Source organism: Scyliorhinus canicula, chromosome 8, assembly GCF_902713615.1.
Source record: "Scyliorhinus canicula chromosome 8, sScyCan1.1, whole genome shotgun sequence".
In the NCBI taxonomy this organism is placed as follows: Eukaryota; Metazoa; Chordata; class Chondrichthyes; order Carcharhiniformes; family Scyliorhinidae; genus Scyliorhinus; species Scyliorhinus canicula.
In genome coordinates, this window is record NC_052153.1 from 169,490,143 (window position 1) to 169,507,850 (window position 17,708).

At 51.3% G+C, this 17,708-nt stretch overlaps 1 protein-coding gene across 1 annotated transcript in view; it reads left to right on the forward strand.

The window, feature by feature from the left end:
- Nucleotides 1–17,708, forward strand: part of LOC119970691 (NACHT and WD repeat domain-containing protein 2-like) — a 216,904-nt gene that overhangs the window by 65,928 nt on the left and 133,268 nt on the right. Inside the window, exon 12 of the mRNA XM_038805713.1 lies at nucleotides 5,189–5,328. Within this exon, the coding sequence (XP_038661641.1) occupies nucleotides 5,189–5,328 (140 nt within the window). The remainder of the gene's footprint in view (nucleotides 1–5,188; nucleotides 5,329–17,708) is intronic.

The window sequence follows — 17,708 nt, forward strand, 5'->3', positions numbered from 1 at the left end:
CTCCACCTCTCGCCCCCCCCCCCTCGCCCCCCCCCTCCCGGCCCCCCCCCTCTCGCCCCCCCCCTCTCGGCCCCCCCCCTCTCGGCCCCCCCCCTCTCGCCCCCCCCCTCTCGGCCCCCCCCTCTCGGCCCCCCCCTCTCGGCCCCCCCCCTCTCGGCCCCCCCCCTCTCGGCCCCCCCCCTCTCGCCCCCCCCCTCTCGGCCCCCCCCCCTCTCGCCCCCCCCCTCTCGCCCCCCCCTCTCACCCCCCCCTCTCGGCCCCCCCTCTCGCCCCCCCCCTCTCGGCCCCCCCTCCCCCTCCCCCCCTCCTCCCCCCTCCCCCTCCCCCCCCTTCCCCCCCCCCCCCCCCTCCCCCCCCCTTCTCGCCCCCCCCCTCTCGGCCCCCCCCTCCTCTCGGCCCCCCCCCCTCCTCTCGGCCCCCCCTCTCTCGGCCCCCCCCTCTCTCGGCCCCGCCCCCCCTCTCTCGGCCCCCCCTCTCTCGGCCCCGCCCCCCCTCTCTCGGTCCCGCCCCCCCTCTCTCGGTCCCGCCCCCCCTCTCTCGGCCCCGCCCCCCCCCCCTCTCTCGGCCCCCCCCCCCACTCGGCCCCCCCCCCCCCCGGCCCCCCCCCCCCCCCCAAGGGCGCCGAAGTTCAGCTTGCCCGGGGCGCCAGCAACCCTAGGGCCGGCGCTGACTCCAGGCTACAGAAAAAGAGAAAAACAGCAACAACAACCTCCAGGCATTTGAAGCCACAAGCAGCAGCAAGCAGCAAACACAACCAGCAGCACCAGTTGAGAATATTCTGTTTATTAAACGATCAACTTTGTACAAAAAGTGAAAATGAACTACTTAACTGTCCAGACATCATACTAACTATTAAACAACAGGGAAAAGGCACCTTGCCACAAGTACCTTTTCGCTTTAGAATATCAGCCCAAACACAAAGATACAGCAGTTCATATCAACATTAAACAATCAACAGAACATTACGGTCACCAGCAATCCGCAAAGGCATTTCTTCAATACCTGCATCAAATTGCTCATTCGGATCAATCCACCTCTCTCTCCCCTTCTCCCGGCTCCCAGCAGGAGGCTCTCAACAGTGGAAAGTCACATCGACGCAGAGCATGCGAGAAGAGAGAAAGAGAACCGCTTTCACTTCTCCAGCACTGGCAGCAAGTCATCTTACATCCTCCCTTTCCGTACTCCATGCCACAGAAACAAAAGGGCGGCAGCAAACAAACACATGGCCTCCGGGCATTAAACATTGACAAGTCAACAGTACAATAAAGTCACCAACCATCTACAAAAGCATTTCTTCAATGCCTCCATCAGGTTGCTCAGTTAAATCAACCCGCTCCCCTCTCTCCTGCAGCTCCCAGAAATAGACTCTCAACAGTAGAAGCCACACTGGAAAGTCTCACCAAAGCAGAGGACACCAGAAGGGAGGAAGAGCACCCCTTCCCTTTCACTAGCACTGGCAGTAGGCCACATTATATCCTCCCTTTCTTTACTCCAGGTCACAGAAGCAAAAGAGGCGGCAGCAAACAAACACAGGGCCTTCAGGCATTTGCAACTACCAGCAGGAGCATTCAGCAAACACAGCATCACCACGTGAGAGCCTTACAACTAACAATGGCAATTCCTTATTAGCTATAGCCTTCGGGTATGCAGCTTGAGGCTGCTCACGGCCAAAGGGAGTTAAAGAGACCTTCAGCATGTAATCAAGAACAGGACAGTTGCCCCTGTTATGGGTGTACATAATATTGGAGGATGGCTCGTAGTCCCCTCACACACCTAAACCCTCAACCCCCCTCCACCCAGCCAAGGGGAAACCACAGACCTATGACACCCAGCCCCTTGATCAGGCCCATTCCCCTCCCCCTCCCCCCCCCCACCCGAGCACGGGGCAGCAGCCCAGTGCCCCTGGGTGCATGCCGGTAATTGAACATAGAACAGTACAGCACAGAACAGGCCCTTCGGCCCTCGATGTTGTGCCGAGCATTGTCCAAAATGGGAAAGGTTTCTCACCTCCTCAGCTCCCCTCAAGGGATCTGTCTCCATGCTATCGACGCTAATCAAGATATTGAGACTGCCAAAATCAGGATCCGTGTCGGGCACGAATTGGTTTGCGATCTATCGGCCCTCTCCCGGTGGCGGGTTCCGGAACCCGTCCAAATGTGGCGAGACACCAATTAGCACCAATCTCCATCTCATTAGCAAGATGGGCAGCACAGTAGCACAGTGGTTAGCAGCGGTTAGCTAATAAAAAATTGGCATTGTTAGTTGTACGGCTCTCACGTGGTAATGCTGTGTTTGCTGAATGCTCCTGCTGACAGCTATTGCACCAGCTTCCCGTTTTTAAATAGGGGAACTGGTTAATTCCCAGGAGGCCATTAGATTGGGCTTCCATCTTAATAATAATAATCTTTATTGTCACAAGTAGGCTTACATTGCAGTAAAGTTACAGTGAAAAGCCCCTAGTTGCCATATTTGGCACCTGTTTGGGTACACAGAGGGAGAATTCAGAATGTTCAATTCACCTAACAGCACGTCGTTCGGGCTTTGTGGGAGGAAACTAGAGCACCCGGAGGAAACCCACGCATACACGGGGAGAACATGTAAACTCCGCACAGACAGACAGTGACCCAGCCCAGAATCGAACCTGGGACCCTGAAGCTGTGAAACCACAGTGCTAACCACTGTGCTGCCCATCTTGCTAATGAGATGGAGATTGGTGCTAATTGGCGTCTCGCCACATTTGGACAGGTTCCGGAACCCGCCACCGGGAGAGGGCCGATAGATCGCAAACCAATTCGTGCCCGACACGGATCCTGATTTTGGCAGTCTCAATATCTTGATTAGCGTCGATAGCATGGAGACAGATCCCTGGAGGTCTATATTGAGACCCTCAACATATATGGTAGCAATAGACCATAAAAGACCAAGACAGGAGGCACCTTTTCTACCACTTTAAAGTTTAAATATGAAAATCAGGATCCTGAAACTCATTACAAAATCCAAGTTCTGCATGTACCCCAAGCATTCAGTGTCTTCACCGCTACTTCTTAAATCCATAGAATCCCTCCAGTGAGGAAGGAATCCATTCAGCTCATCACGTCTGAACGGACCCTCCAAAAGATCAAGAGGACCAGAAGCAAGGCCACCCATTGAACCCGGGTCCTTGGCGCTGTGAGGCAGCAATGCTAACCACTGTGCCACCGTGCCATCCTTTGGCCATTGCAGACTGTTCAAAAAGAATGATGCGGGGAATATTCAGTCTTCATGTTGATAGGCCCAGGTCAGCAGGTTTGCTCCATCAAGGCCAGCAGAAACTGTGACCCGCCCACTGCCCCTGTATTGAAGCATCAACCTATGAACATCCACTCTATGCCACAAAATTCATGTCATAACCAAATTATATGACACTACTAATGGCTTTGTTTCCTCAAATACAGATATGTTATATTATAGCAACATAGTTGGTGACTGTCACACTAATGATAAATCATGCATTGGCATCCCATGAGAGTTTTGCAGCATGTTGAGTCATGCCCATCAGAATAGCTTACGGTTTACTGCATTTTCCTTGTCACTGCATCCATTTATCTCTGCTGCACCACACACTGCGATTTGGCCATTGAAGGTGACTTCATGCTCCATTGCATTCTTTCTGCTGCAACTCCAGTTCAGAACAGGCATTAACTGAGCTTAAGCCCAGCTTTAGGAATTTCAGAGGAAAGCGTCCAATTTGTACACAGCAAAGTGTTAGCTGTGTCTCACCTCTGAGTCGGAAAGTTGTGCAGTTAGGTTTTGCACCAGAAACATGAGCACAAAAACTATGCCAACACTTTAGTACAGTACTGCTGCACTCTCAGATGAGACATTAAACCGAGGCCCCATGTGCCCACTTGGCTAGAGATAACAGATCCTATGGAACTATTTGATGAGGAACCTCTGAGTTCTCCTCCGTGTCCTGGCCAACATTTATCAATCAAGCAACATTATAAATGCAGATTATCTGGAAATTGACTGTGGGATCTTGCTGTGCACAACTCAGCTGCCATATTCCTTTCAGTACATCAGTGGCCGTACTTGACAATATTTCATTGGCTGTAAAATCCTCTGGGTCATCCTGAGGTTGTGGAAAGGCACCATATTTGGTTCCATTCTTTAACAAGTGAAAAAACAAAACAGGTTAGTATTTCAACAGTCACCACCTGTTTGATCTCAGGGGCAATTGGAGGAGATGGGGGAATGATATTTGTGTCCGTCAAACTAATGTATAAAATTACCACACCTGAAATGAAAATGAAAATGAAAATTGCTTATTGTCACGAGTAGGCTTCAATGAAGTTACTGTGAAAAGCCCCTAGTCGCCACATTCCGGCGCCTGTCCGGGGAGGCTGGTACGGGAATCGAACTGTGCTGCTGGCCTGCTTGGTCTGCTTTAAAAGCCAGTGATTTAGCCTTGTGAGCTAAACCAGCCCCTTAACCAACAATTAGCAAGTGTGCCATGGCGCACAATTTATTGAAGAAAAAAAATGAAAAAAATGAAATGAAAATCGCTTATTGTCACGAGTAGCCTTCAATTAAGTTATTGTGAAAAGCCCCTAGTCACCACATTCTGGCGCCTGTTCGGGGAGGCTGTTACGGCTATTAACAACAAACTTACATTTTAAGGAAATTATTTCATGAGTTGTGGACGTCACTGGTAAGACCAGCATTTGTGGCCCATCCCTAATTTACCTTATACTGAGTGGCTTGCTATAGACCATTTCAGAGGGAAGTTAAGAGTCAACTGGGTCTGGAGTCACAGGTAGGCCAGATCAGGTAAGACCAGCAGATTCCCATCCCTCAGGAACATTAGTAAACCAGATGGGATTTTGCAAATATTGATGATAGTTTCATGGTCACTAATATTGAGTCTGACTTTCAATTCCGGATTTTATTAATTGAATTTGAATTCCACCAGGTTCTGTGGTGGGATTTGAACCCATGATCCTAGATATAGCCTGAGCCTTTATAGCTCAAACCCCTTTTGTCCTTTTCTCTATTTCCCTCCTGTAAGTTCATTCTCAGTTTACACCTATTCTTACTCCTTTTGATTAAGTTGCTGTTTGTTCATTTTTTTTTTTAATGACTTAACAGTTTTTCTTTCCTCTTGATATCTTCGGACTAGTAGGTAATCATAAATGTTATTGCTCCATAGCTTCGCCACACCAACATCTATGAGTACAAGGTCAGCTGGGGGCGGGATGGAATCAATCCACATCTTAACAGGTCCCACTTATTCTACATGCAGCAACTCTGTAACGACTTCCAAAAAACTTCCATCGCCCACTTTAACAGGTCAGTGCTTCCGAGCCCCTCTGCCAAGACAGAAATTAAAATGCTCTGGAATGGTAACATTCCTTGAAGATATTCCTTTACCTTAATGTTAAATGTGTAGATTATTGCTGAAATGGACGTGTGAAACTCTGAGGTTGCTTTAAAGTTAATTTTAAGGGAAAACTGAATAAGGATATGAGGGCGAGAGGAATAAAGGGATACACTGATAAGGTTCAATGCAGCCCGGTGTCAGGAAGCATATATGGGACGTAAGCGCCAGCAAGGACCTGTTCAGCCAAATAGCCTGTTTCTGTGCTGTAGGTACTTTGTGATTCTATAGGTGGGATTTTTAGGCCGGGCCCGCCAACATGTTCCCCGGTGGTGGAGGGTGCGAACAATCGGATACCCCGTTGACAGCGGGGCGGGTCCAGAAGATCCCACCGCTGGCCAATGAAATTAAATGAAAAATGAAAATCGCTTATTGTCACAAGTAGGCTTCAAATGAAGTTACTGTGAAAAGCCGCTAGTCGCCACATTCCGGCACCTGTTCAGGAAGGCTGGTACGGGAATTGACCCGTGCTGCTGGCCTGCCTTAAAAGCCAGCGATTTAGTGTGCTAAACCAGCCCTTAGAAAGAAATGATCTTTATTGTCACAAGTAGGCTTACATTAACACTGCATGAAGTTACTATGAAAAGCCCCTAGTCGTCACATTCCGGCGCCTGTTTGGGTGCACAGAGGGAGAATTCAGAATTCTCAGCTGGTTTGGGAATTGAACCCGTGCTACTGGCCTTGTTCTGGATCACAAACCAGCTGTTTAGCCCACTGAGCTAAACCAGTCCCTGCTACATACGGGCCCTGCTACAATGACAGGCCACTTCTGCCACCACAAAACACACCGCGGAAGATGCGTAAAATCCCACCCTGTGTATTATAATTCTTTACGAGCACTACATCACTGACTCACTTTCTGCTTCTCTGCTCTCTCAGAGACTTGAAACAGCTGTGAAACATGTCAAAATGCATTAATTAAACTGTCCCTAAAAAAGGAGAATTTGTCTTCTGTTTACTAATCTCCCTACTTTGTTAAAGTTTGGTAACCAGAACACCATAAAATAAGATAAATAAGCATGGCATAATAATTTCATTTTTAAATGACTGAAGGTCTATTAAGGCTTATTATCAGAGGCCGACTGCAATTTTCTGACAGGTGTCTGTGGAGGAAGCAGGGAATAATGTCTGGTGGCGGCATGTCAGCGCAGACTGCAGAGGGGGCAACAGCCTGGAAAGTTTTGAGGCCTTTATAATAATAATAATCTCTTTTGTCACAAGTAGGCTAACATTAACACTGCAATGCAACTGTGAAAAGCCCCTAGTCACCACATTCCGGCGCCTGTTCGGGTACACTGAGGGAGAATTCAGAATGTCCAAATTACCTAACAGCACGGCTTTCGGGACTTGTGGGAGGAGACCGGAGCACCCGGAGGAAACCCACGCAGACACAGGGAGAACTGCAGACTCCGCACAGTGACCCAAGCCGGGAATCGAACCTGGGACCCTGGAGCTGTGAAGCAACAGTGCTAACCACTGTGCTACCGTGCCGTCCGCACCGGGCTACGTTCAGTTGCAGCCACCGGCCAGCCAATGGAAATTTCCCTCTCTCTCTCACTTATCAGAAAGAACAGCCGATAGTTAGGCAGTTAGGTCCCCCACTTCAAACACCCACCCAGTCACTGTCCACCCCTGACCATTAATTTGCCAATTTGGGGAAAATCACAGCTGGCTGACGGTTCAACAGAAAATGTTGGCTTCTGACTCCCGATGTCAGGGTCTTGAAACACTGCGGGGAAAACCCTCACCTATTTTTTCTGACTTAGGATGGGCACTGCCACAAGATATCAATTGTAAGTTTCAAACGCAAAGTGAGAATTAGTGCTCAGAATGGAAGAAGTATTCAATTTTCCAACATTAGCAGCCGTCCCACGAATAAGTGCAGAAATGCTATTTGTCAGAACAAATTGTAATTCTGTTTCACTGGACTTCCAGATTCAGTCATAGAAGGTTCGCTCCTCAGGCAGACACATGCGATTGTACATTACAGTTCAAATGCTGTAGTAATTACACAGTTTGAAGCAAGTGACAATTTTCCTGACAGTAACCAAATCGTCATGGTGAGACCCCTTTATGAAGTGTAAATGTTCAGAGTAGGGCCGATGACTCACCAAGTTAAAGTAACAAGTCAACTTTCAGGATTGAAGCCTTTTTAAAGGTCCTCTTTTGTAGAAAATGGAAATCACCATCATAATACTGATTTATTCTCTCTGCTGTGGTTTGCATCTTTGATTGTTTCACTGATTGTAAGAAAAGTTAACTTGTATGTACAGCAGTCTTTTAGATTTTAGTGAGGGATCCTCAGGAACTGAAGTAGACTAGAAAACTTGGAATGAGAACATTGCTTTTTAAAAAATATTTTTTATTCTCCATTTTCACATTTTCTCCCAAATGAATGAAATGAAAATTGCTTATTGTCACGAGTAGGCTTCAAATGAAGTTACTGTGAAAAGCCCCTAGTCGCCACATTCCGGCACCTGTTCGGGGAGGCTGTTACGGGAATCGAACCGTGCTGCTGGCTTGCTTTGGTCTGCTTTCAAAGCCAGCGATTAGCCCTGTGAGCTAAACAGCCCCTTTACCCCCACCAAATTTACCCCCACCAACATTAAAAAATAATCAGTAACAAATATGTCAATCCCCATATCAATAACAATGCTCCCATCCTCCCATCAAACCCCAAACATTAGCCCGCATGTTCACACAAACAAATGACAAAAAGGAATTAGGGATGACACAGGCCCCCTCCCCCCAACCCTCCCACCCACCCCTCCACTAATGTTTGATGTTATCCAGTTCGTGAAAGTGCATAATAAATAATGCCCATGAATTGTAGAACCCCTCCATCCTTCCCCTCAGTTCAAACATAACCTTCCCAAGGGTCAAGAATTCCAACAGGTCCCCCCGCCACGCCAGGGCACAGGGTGGGGAGGTTTCTCTCCAACCCATCAGTATCCGCCTTCAGGCGATCAAATAGGCAAAGGCTACAACATCCGCCTCCGCACCCATTTCCAACCCTGGCTGGTCCGACACCCCGAATATGGCCTCCCGGGGGCCCGGGTCCAGTTTCAGGTACACCACTTTAGAAATTACCCTAAAAACCTCCTTCCAGTAATCCTCTAGCTTTGGACAGGACCAAAACATATGAACATGATTAGCGCCCCCCACCCCCCCCCCCTCCCCCCCAACCATGTTTACACACATCTTCTACTCCTTCAAAGAATAGGCTCATCCTCGCCCTCGTGAGGTGTGCTCTATATACCACCTTCAGCTGGATCAGCCCCAACCTCGCACACGAGGTGGAGGCGTTCACTTTCCAGAGCACCTCACACCAGAAACCCATCTCCATATCATCTCCCAACTCTTCATCCCACTTTGCTTTGATCCCTTCCAATAGTGCCTTCTCCTCTTCCAAAATAGCTCCATAAACCGCTGACACTACCCCCTTCTCCAGTCCCCCTGTCGTCAGCCCCTCCTCCAGCAATGTGGAGGCTGGCTCCACCGGGAAGCTCTGTATCTCCTTCCTGGCAAAATCTCAAACCTGCATGTATCTAAACATTTCCCCCTGCTCCAGCCCATACTTTGCTTCCAGCTCCTACAATCCTGCAAACCGATCTCTAAGAAACAAATCTTTTAGTGTCTTAATCCCCTTCTCCTCCCATTTCTGAAAATTTCCATGCCACCTCCCTGGCTCAAATCTGTATTCCCCCGAATCGGCATGCCCCTTGACCCTGCCCCCAACCCGAAGTGTTGACCCGAAACTGCCACCAAATTCTCAATGAAGCTACTATTACCGGACTCCCTGAGTATTTCCCCGGGGCTATCGGGAGCGGCGCTGGTGCTTATGCTTTTAATCCCGACCCCCTGCACGAACTCTCCTCCATTCTGACCCACTGGGAATCAGCCCCTCTGACCCAGCTCCGCACCTTCTCCACATTCGCCGCCCAGTAGTAATACGTCAGGTTCGGGAGACCCAAAGCCCCTGCCTGCCTTCCCCTCTGTAGCAGCACCTTTCTCACTCTGACCACCTTCCCTCCCCATATGAACGAGGTAATCCTTCCCTCAATCTCCCTGAAAAAAGCCTTTTGAGGAAAATCGGCAGGCATTCAAAAATAAACAGAAATCGCAGCAAAACATTCATTTTAACCGCCTGTACCCGATGCACCAGTGACAGAGGGAGACCATTCCACCTTGCCAGATCAGCTTTGACTCCCCCCCCCCCCCCCCACCAAACTAGAAATGTTGTACCTGCGGAGCAGCCCCCCCCTCTACCGGGCAACATGCACCCCCAGATACCTGAAGTGAGTCCCTGCCCTAAGAATGGCAGCCCCCCCCCCCACCCCTGGCCGAGACACCACAAGATACTCACTCTTGACTAGATTTAGTTTGTACCCCGAGGAAGACCCAAACATTCGAAACAGGGACATAGTTTTTAATGCGGTGATCAACCTTTGTAGATAACAGAAAAATATACTTCACCTGTTCCTCAAGCCTTCCTCAAATGCAAGTTGAAAATAAATCCCATCAAAAGCATTAGAGGTCTATGTGGGAAGATCTCCTCCGTGTGTCAGTGACATCTGGGGTGGCATGGTAGCACAGTGGTTAGCACAGTTGCTTCACCGCTCCAGTGTCCCAGGTTCGATTCCTGGCTTGGGTCACTATCTGTGCGAAGTCTGCACGTTCTCCCCGTGTCTGCGTGGGTTTCCTCCGGGTGCTCCAGTTTCTTCCCACAGTCCAAAGACGTGCAGGTTAGGTGGCTTGACCATGATAAATTGCCCTTAATGTCCAAAACAAATGTTAGGTGGGGTTACGGGGATTGGATGGAGGTGAGGGCTTAGGTAGGGTGCACTTTCCAAGGACTGGTGCCCATGGAAGACTCGATGGGCTGAATGGCCTCTTTCTGCACTGTAACTTTTATGATTCTATGATTATGAAGAAATACTTATGCAAAAACCAAGCCTTTGAAGCTTTGCTGCGAATCTATATCTTCCACTTGTGGAGGCTTAGAATTTTCAGGTCATGCTTTTGATCTGAAGACTCAGAAATTGTAGAATTAATTCCCATTGACAGATATGAGGCCTTTATACAAGTCACATTCTTCTGTCCTGCAATGATCGTGTTCCATATCAGATCTTGAGGACCCATTTCAGGCGCTGGTTGGAAATGCAGAGACAACCTGCATTCTCCTAATTTTCATTTGTTCGCCATCAAAAGCACAGCATTTACATTAAAAAAAACTGTAAAATGTGTGATATTAGCAAAAGTGCGGTGGCGGCGAGTTGCAGTGCTGGAGTTGAAAACAATGGGTGTGGGAGTGGGTTGCAGAACAGTGGATACACAACCTTTCCTTTCATCTTAATAATTAATAGTTAATATTTCAATAATTGAATTCTAGTATGTAACTGTGCGAGGTAATTTTGCATAGTTTGCACCAATGAAAATGGATACTATTTTGGAAATTTGATGGGTTTCATTTTAAACCGCCCTAAGACCATAAGATGCAGGGGCTGAAGTAGGCCATTCGGGCCATTGAGTCTGCTCCGCCATTCAATGAGATCCTGACTGATCTGATCTGATAATCTCAAATCCACTTTCTGCCTTATCCCCATAACCCTGTATTCCCTGACTGATTAAAAATCTGTCTGCCTCAGCCTTGAACATACTTAATGACGCAGCCTCTACACCCCTCTGCCATAAGGAATTCCACAGATTCAGAACTCTCTGAGAGAAGAAATTCCTCCTCACGTTTGTCTTAAACGGGTGACCCCTTACTCTGAGATTCTGCCCTCTGGTCCTAAACTCTCCCAGAAGGCGAAACAACCTCTCAGCATCTACCCTGTCAAGCCCCTTGTGTGGTAGTCACCACTGTTGTATAGTGTATACTGCATATGAGGGTATTACGGTAAGGCCCCTGTACTACATGTACGGGGGTAGATCCCTGCCTGCTGGCTCTGCCCAGTAGGTGGAGTATAAATGTGTGTGCTCCTCGAGCTGCAGCCATTTCAACAGCAGCTGCGGGAGGCTCCACATGTCTGCGTAATAAAGCCTCGATTACGCTCTACTCTCGTCTCGTCGTAATTGATAGTGCATCAATTTATTACGCACAGATTTTAAAACGATGGATCTCCGCATCAAGCCGGATCGCCTGCAGCTGCACCCTCAAGTAGACAACGCAAAGTCGGCCTTCGCACATTGGCTAGCTTGCTTCGAGGTCATACATCTGATCTGCGACAGAACCACCCTCAGAGGCACAGAAGCTCCAGATCCTTTACACGCAGCTGAGTTCAGACATCTTTCCCCTCATCCGGGACGCGCCAACCTATGTTGAGGCCATGGCGCTACTGAAGGAGAACTACACTCAGCAGACCAACAAAATCTATGTCAGTCACTGACTTTCCACGCGGCATCAACTCCTCGTTGAGGTTGTGGAAGATTTCTGGCATGCCCTGCAACTCCTAGTGAGAGACTGTGATTGCCAGGTCGTTTCGGCCGCTGAACATTCTGACCTGATACTTAGAGACGTGTTCGTTATAGGCATAGGGTCGGCCTACATCTGCCAGCGACTCTGAGAAGGGGCTTCCCTCGACCTCGCAGCGACCATGAAACTAGCGCTCTCACTCACAGTCGCTTCACGCAATATACAGGTGCATGCCCCGACCGCACGGCCCACCCCTCCTGGGCATCGTGGACCCCGCCAACGAACACCCCACCATGCACCCAACCAGCGACCTCCCCCAGCCAACCCCAGACCTGCGCCGCGCGGCAGCCAAACAATCCCGGGGGACCCAAGTGCTACTTCTGCGGACAATCAAAACATCCCGGACAACGCCGCCCGGCACGGAGCGCGCTCTGCAAGGCCTGTGGAAAGAAAGGACATTTTGCTGCTGTGTGCCAGGCCCGCTCGGTCGCCGTTGTTGCCCCAGCACCCCCCATGTGCGACCCGCGGGCGCCGCCATCTTCTTCGCCTCAGAACTCATGCGGCCCGTGGGTGCCGCCATCTTTCCCGCCTCACACCACATGCGGCCCGTGGGCGGCGCCATCTTGCTCCTCTCACAACACGTGCGGGCCGTGGGCACCGCCATCTTGCTTGCCATGTTGCTCGCCTCACATGTGCGGCCCGTGGGCGCTGCCATCTTGCCTGCCTCAGGACATGTTCGGCCTGTGGCCGCCGCCACCTTCCCCGCCTCAGGACCCATGCTCATTGGGCCGCTCATCGCTTGCAACCGCCGCCGACCAGCCATGTCTGGCCTCCGTCCCGATCGACCAGTCCTGACCGCACAACCTGGCGACCGCGTCGAGGACAGTGAAGGTCACGGACACAAGATATCCTGCCTTCTGGACTCCGGGAGCACTGAGAGCTTTATCCACCCCGACACGGTAAGGCGCTGCCACCTCACGGTACACCCCGCCAACCAGAGAATCTCCTGGGCCTTCAGATCCCACTCCGTGGTGATCGGGGGTACTGCACTGCCACCTTCACCATCCAGGGCATAGAGTTCAGGGGCTTCCGGCTCTACGTACTCCCCAACCTCTGTGCTGCCTTGCTACTCAGCCTGGACTTCCAGTGCAACCTCCAGAGCCTAACCTTGAAATTTGGCGGGTCCCTACCACCCCTCACTATATGCGGCCTCACGATCCTTAAGGTCAACCCACCTTCCCTGTTTGCGAACCTCACCCCGGATTGCAAACCTGCCGCCACAAGGAGCAGACGGTACAGTGCCCAGGACAGGACCTTCATCAAGTCTGAGGTCCAGCGGCTGCTGCGGGAAGGTATCATCAAGGCCAGCAACAGCCCCTGGAGAGCCCAAGGGTAGTTGTGAAAACTGGGGAGAAAAACAGGATGGTCATTGAGAACAGTCAGACCATCAATCGATACACGCAGCTCGATGCGTACCCCCTCCCACGCCTATCTGATATGGTCAATCAGATTGCACAGTGCCGGGTCTTCTCGACAGTAGACCTGAAATCTGCCTACCACCAGCTCCCTATTCGCAAGGCGGACTGCCCATACACTGCGTTTGAGGTGCACGGCTGCCTTTACCATTTCCTTCGGGTTCCCTTCGATGTCACTAACGGGGTCTCGGTCTTCCAACGGGAAATGGACCAAATGGTTGACCGGTACGGACTGCGGGCCACTTTCCCGTACCTGGATAATGTCACCATCTGCGGCCATGACCAGCAAGACCACGACGCTAACCGTTCCAAATTCCTCCACACCGCCAAACCCCTCAACCTAACCTACAACAAGGAGAAGTGCGTATTCAGCATGGACCGATTAGCCATCCTCGGGTATGTGGTCCAGAACGGAGTTCTAGGGCCCAACCCCAATCGCATGCGCCCCCTCATGGAACTCCCCCTTCCCCAAGGCCCTCAAACGATGCCTGGGGTACTTCTCGTACTCCGCCCAGTGGGTCCCTAACTATGTGGACAAGGCCCGCCCACTCATTCACTCCACCGTTTTCCCACTAACGGCAGAGGCTCACCAGGCCTTCAACCGTATCAAGGCTGACATCGCCAAGGCCACGATGCACGCGGTCGACAAGATGCTACCCTTCCAAGTCGAGAGCGATGCATCAGACGTCGCTCTGGCCGCCGCCCTCAACCAGGCAGGCAGGCCCATGGCATTCTTTTCCAGCACCCTCCATTCCTCCGTAATTTGGCACTCCTCGGTTGAAAAGGAGGCCCAAGCTATCGTTGAAGCTGTGCGGCATTGGAGGTATAACATGGCCAGCAGGAGATTCACTCTCCTCACTGACCAACGGTCGGTTGCCTTCGTGTTTAACAACACACAGCAGGGTACGATCAAAAATAATAAACTCTTGAGGTGGAGGATCGAGCTCTTCACCTACAATTACGAGATTTTGTATCGTCCCGGTAAGCTCACGTCCCGATGCCCTATCCCAAGGTACATGTGCCAGCGCAGAAGTGGACCGACTCCGCACCCTGCATGATGATCTCTGTCACCCAGGGGTCATCCGCGTTTATCACTTCATAAAGGCCCGTAATCTGCCCTACTCCATCGAGGAAGTCAGGGCTATCACCAGCGACTGCGAGGTCTGCGCGGAGTGTAAACCGCATTTCTACCGGCCAGACCGTGCAACGTCTGATGCATCGCTCTCGACTTGGAAGGGTAGCGTCTCGTCGACCGCATGCATCGCGGCCTTGGTGATGACGGCCTTGATATGGTTAAAGGCCTGGTGAGCCTCGGCCGTTAGTGGGAAAACGGTGGAGTGAATGAGTGGGCGGGCCTTGTCCTCATAGTTAGGGACCAACTGGGCTTAGTACGAGTGGTGAAGGCCTCCCACCGCTTTGAATGCCTCAGCATGGACTTCAAAGGGCCCCTCCCCTCCACCGACCGCAACATGTACTTTCTCAGTGTGGTCAACGAGTACTCAAGATTTTCCTTCGCCATCCCATGCCACCGTCTGCCACCGTCATCAAAGCCCTCAACACCATCTTCGCTCTGTTTGGTTTCCCCGCCTACGTCCACAGCGACTGATGATCCTCATTTATGAGCGATGAGCTGCGCCAGTACCTGCTCAACAGGGGCATTGCCTCGAGCAGGACGACCAGCTACAAACCCTGGGGAAACGGGCAGGTGCAGCGGGAGAATGGGACGGTCTGGAAGGCCGTCCAGCTGGCCCTACAGTCCAGAAATATCCTGACCTCCAGCTGGCAGAAGGTCCTCCCCGCCACACTCCACTCTATTCAGTCGCTCCTGTGCACTGCGACTAACGAAACTCCCCATGAACATCTCTTTGCCTTCCCTAGGAAGTTTCGCTCCCAACATGGCTGGCAGCTCCAGGACCCGTTCTCCTCTGCAAGCACTTGCAGCTCTACAAGGTGGACCCGTTGGTTGAGAGGGTACAGCTACTCCGCGCGAACCCACAGTACGCCTACATAGTGTACCCGACAGCCGCCAAGAGACAGTCTCCCTCAGAGACCTGGCACCAGCTGGGTCCCCACACACCCCCCCCCCTCTGCCCCGGCACCACCCTCCTTCCCGCTGGCGCACCCCAACACAGCCCCCGCTCCAGGACGATCCGTCCTCCCCTTGGTCTCACCCGTGGATGAAGATCAGGCCGACACGCTCCCGGAGTTGCCGACGAACGAACCGATGCCTGATATGCCACCACAACTGCGGCGTTCACAACGACGGATCAAGGTGCCCGACCTTCTAAATTTATAACCTCTTTCTTAAATTTTAAACAACCTGTATGTAAATAGTTTTCCACCACCCCTGCTGGACTCTTTTTTAACAGGGGGTGAATGTGGTAGTTGTTATGCTTCTTGAAAGAATGCTCGAAGTCGTCTTTAGGTTAAGGATGATTTATTGTGTCCCACAATAAATTACAGATTACACTTGATAAAAGGCTGCTCTTCAATGTTCTGCAACTAGGCCCCAAACAGACTAGCACCCTCCAGCTTCTTGCACCTCTTGCCACTCCAACCCCTCCGGTTCCAAGTGGCGGAGGCGGGCCTTCGGCGTTCCTTTTATGGGTGTCCCCGCGCTGCCCCCTGGTGACTCAGGCGAGGATCACCACATCCCCCTTCTTCACTTTTTTTTTTTTTTTTTTTTTTCGTAGTTGCAGAGCTGTAGTAAAACACAAAGGTAAAGAGTTAGGTTTATATATGTATATACACAGAACAGGGCAGGGCGATGCATTTGTCAGTCCATGTTCACAGGTTCAGACGGTCAGGTGCACGTCTGATCCGTGTAGACCTCCTGAGTGGGCTTGGAGATCCAGGGTCATTTGTGTCCGTGCGGACATCTGCTGCTGGGGTGTCAGGAAGATGTATGACCGTGTCCTGTGGATCCAGTGTGTCCTGCAGATCGAGTGTCGGAAGGACCCGTGGACGAGGTGTGACCTTCAGAAGGTCTCGCCGATTTCGTCGAACCATTGTTCCATCATCCGACTGCACGACGTAGGACCGTGGCGATGTTAGGCGGAGGACCACCGCCATTTTGGACCAACCCCCAGCTGGGTTTCGCAGCCTCACTGTGTCGCCGATGGCCAACGGTGGCAGTACCTTGGCCTGCTTGTCATAGTGCTGCTTTTGCACTTGGCGCTGTTGACGCATTTGATCCAGGACAGGCGAGTGATCAGGATTGGTGAAGTGTAGCGCTGGTAAAGTTGTCCGCACATCCCTGTTGAAAAGCATCTGAGCTGGTGATAATCCCGAGCTCAAAGGTGACGAACGGTACGATAGGAGGGCCAAGTGTACGTCAGATTTGGAGTCCGCAGCCTTGCTGATGAGTTGCTTGACTATGTGGACACCTTTCTCCACCCTGCCATTCGATTGCGGAAAGTGGGGACTCGACGTTGTGTGCTGGAAATTGTAAATCTTGGCGAAGTCCGTCCACTCCCAGCTGGCAAAACAAGGACCATTGTCGGACATGACCGTCCGTGGGATGCCATGCCTGGAGAAAGTTTCTTTGCAGGCCTTGATGACGGCTGCTGCTGTGAGATCCGGGAGTTGCAGGACTTCCGGGAAGTTGGAGAAGTAGTCAATGATCAGGACATAGTTGCGGCCCATGGAGTGGAACAAATCAATGCCCACTTTGTTCCATGGTGACGTGGCCATCTCATGCTGCTGCAGTGGCTCCTTGCATTGTGCCGGTCGATGTCTTTGGCACGTGTCACAGGAGAGCACCATGTTGGTGATGTCCTCGTTAATCCCTGGCCAGTAAACAGATTGGCGCGCTCTCCTTTTGCATTTTTCGGCACCAAGGTGCCCTTCGTGAATCCTGTGGAGGATGTCCGCCCGGAGAGCCATTGGAATGACGATCCTGTCGTTCCGCAGTATAATGCCATCGACCACGGATAGTTCAGTCTTGACATTCTGGAACTGTGGGCACCGCCCCTTTGGCCAGCCATGCTGCAGGTTGTGTAGGACTTGAAGGAGGGTGGCGTCCTCCTGTGTCGCCTGACGAATTTGCTGCAGCTTCTCATCCGTTGCCGGGAGCGTCTCCTTGCACCACTGTGCATGAGCTTCCACATCATTGATGGACGCCAGTGGCGGGTTGTCAGCGTCCATGGCTCGTGATAACGTGTCAGCTATCACAAGGTCCTTGCCAGGGGTGTAGACCAGCGTGAAGTCGTACCTGCGCAACTTCATCATCATGCGCTGTAGGCGCGGCGTCATATCATTGAGGTCCTTGTCAATGATATTGACCAGCGGCCTATGATCCGTTTCCACGATGAAAGTGGGGAGACCGTACACATAGTGGTGGAATTTGGTCACTCCTGTTATTAGCCCTAGGCACTCCTTTTCTATCTGTGCATACCTGCAC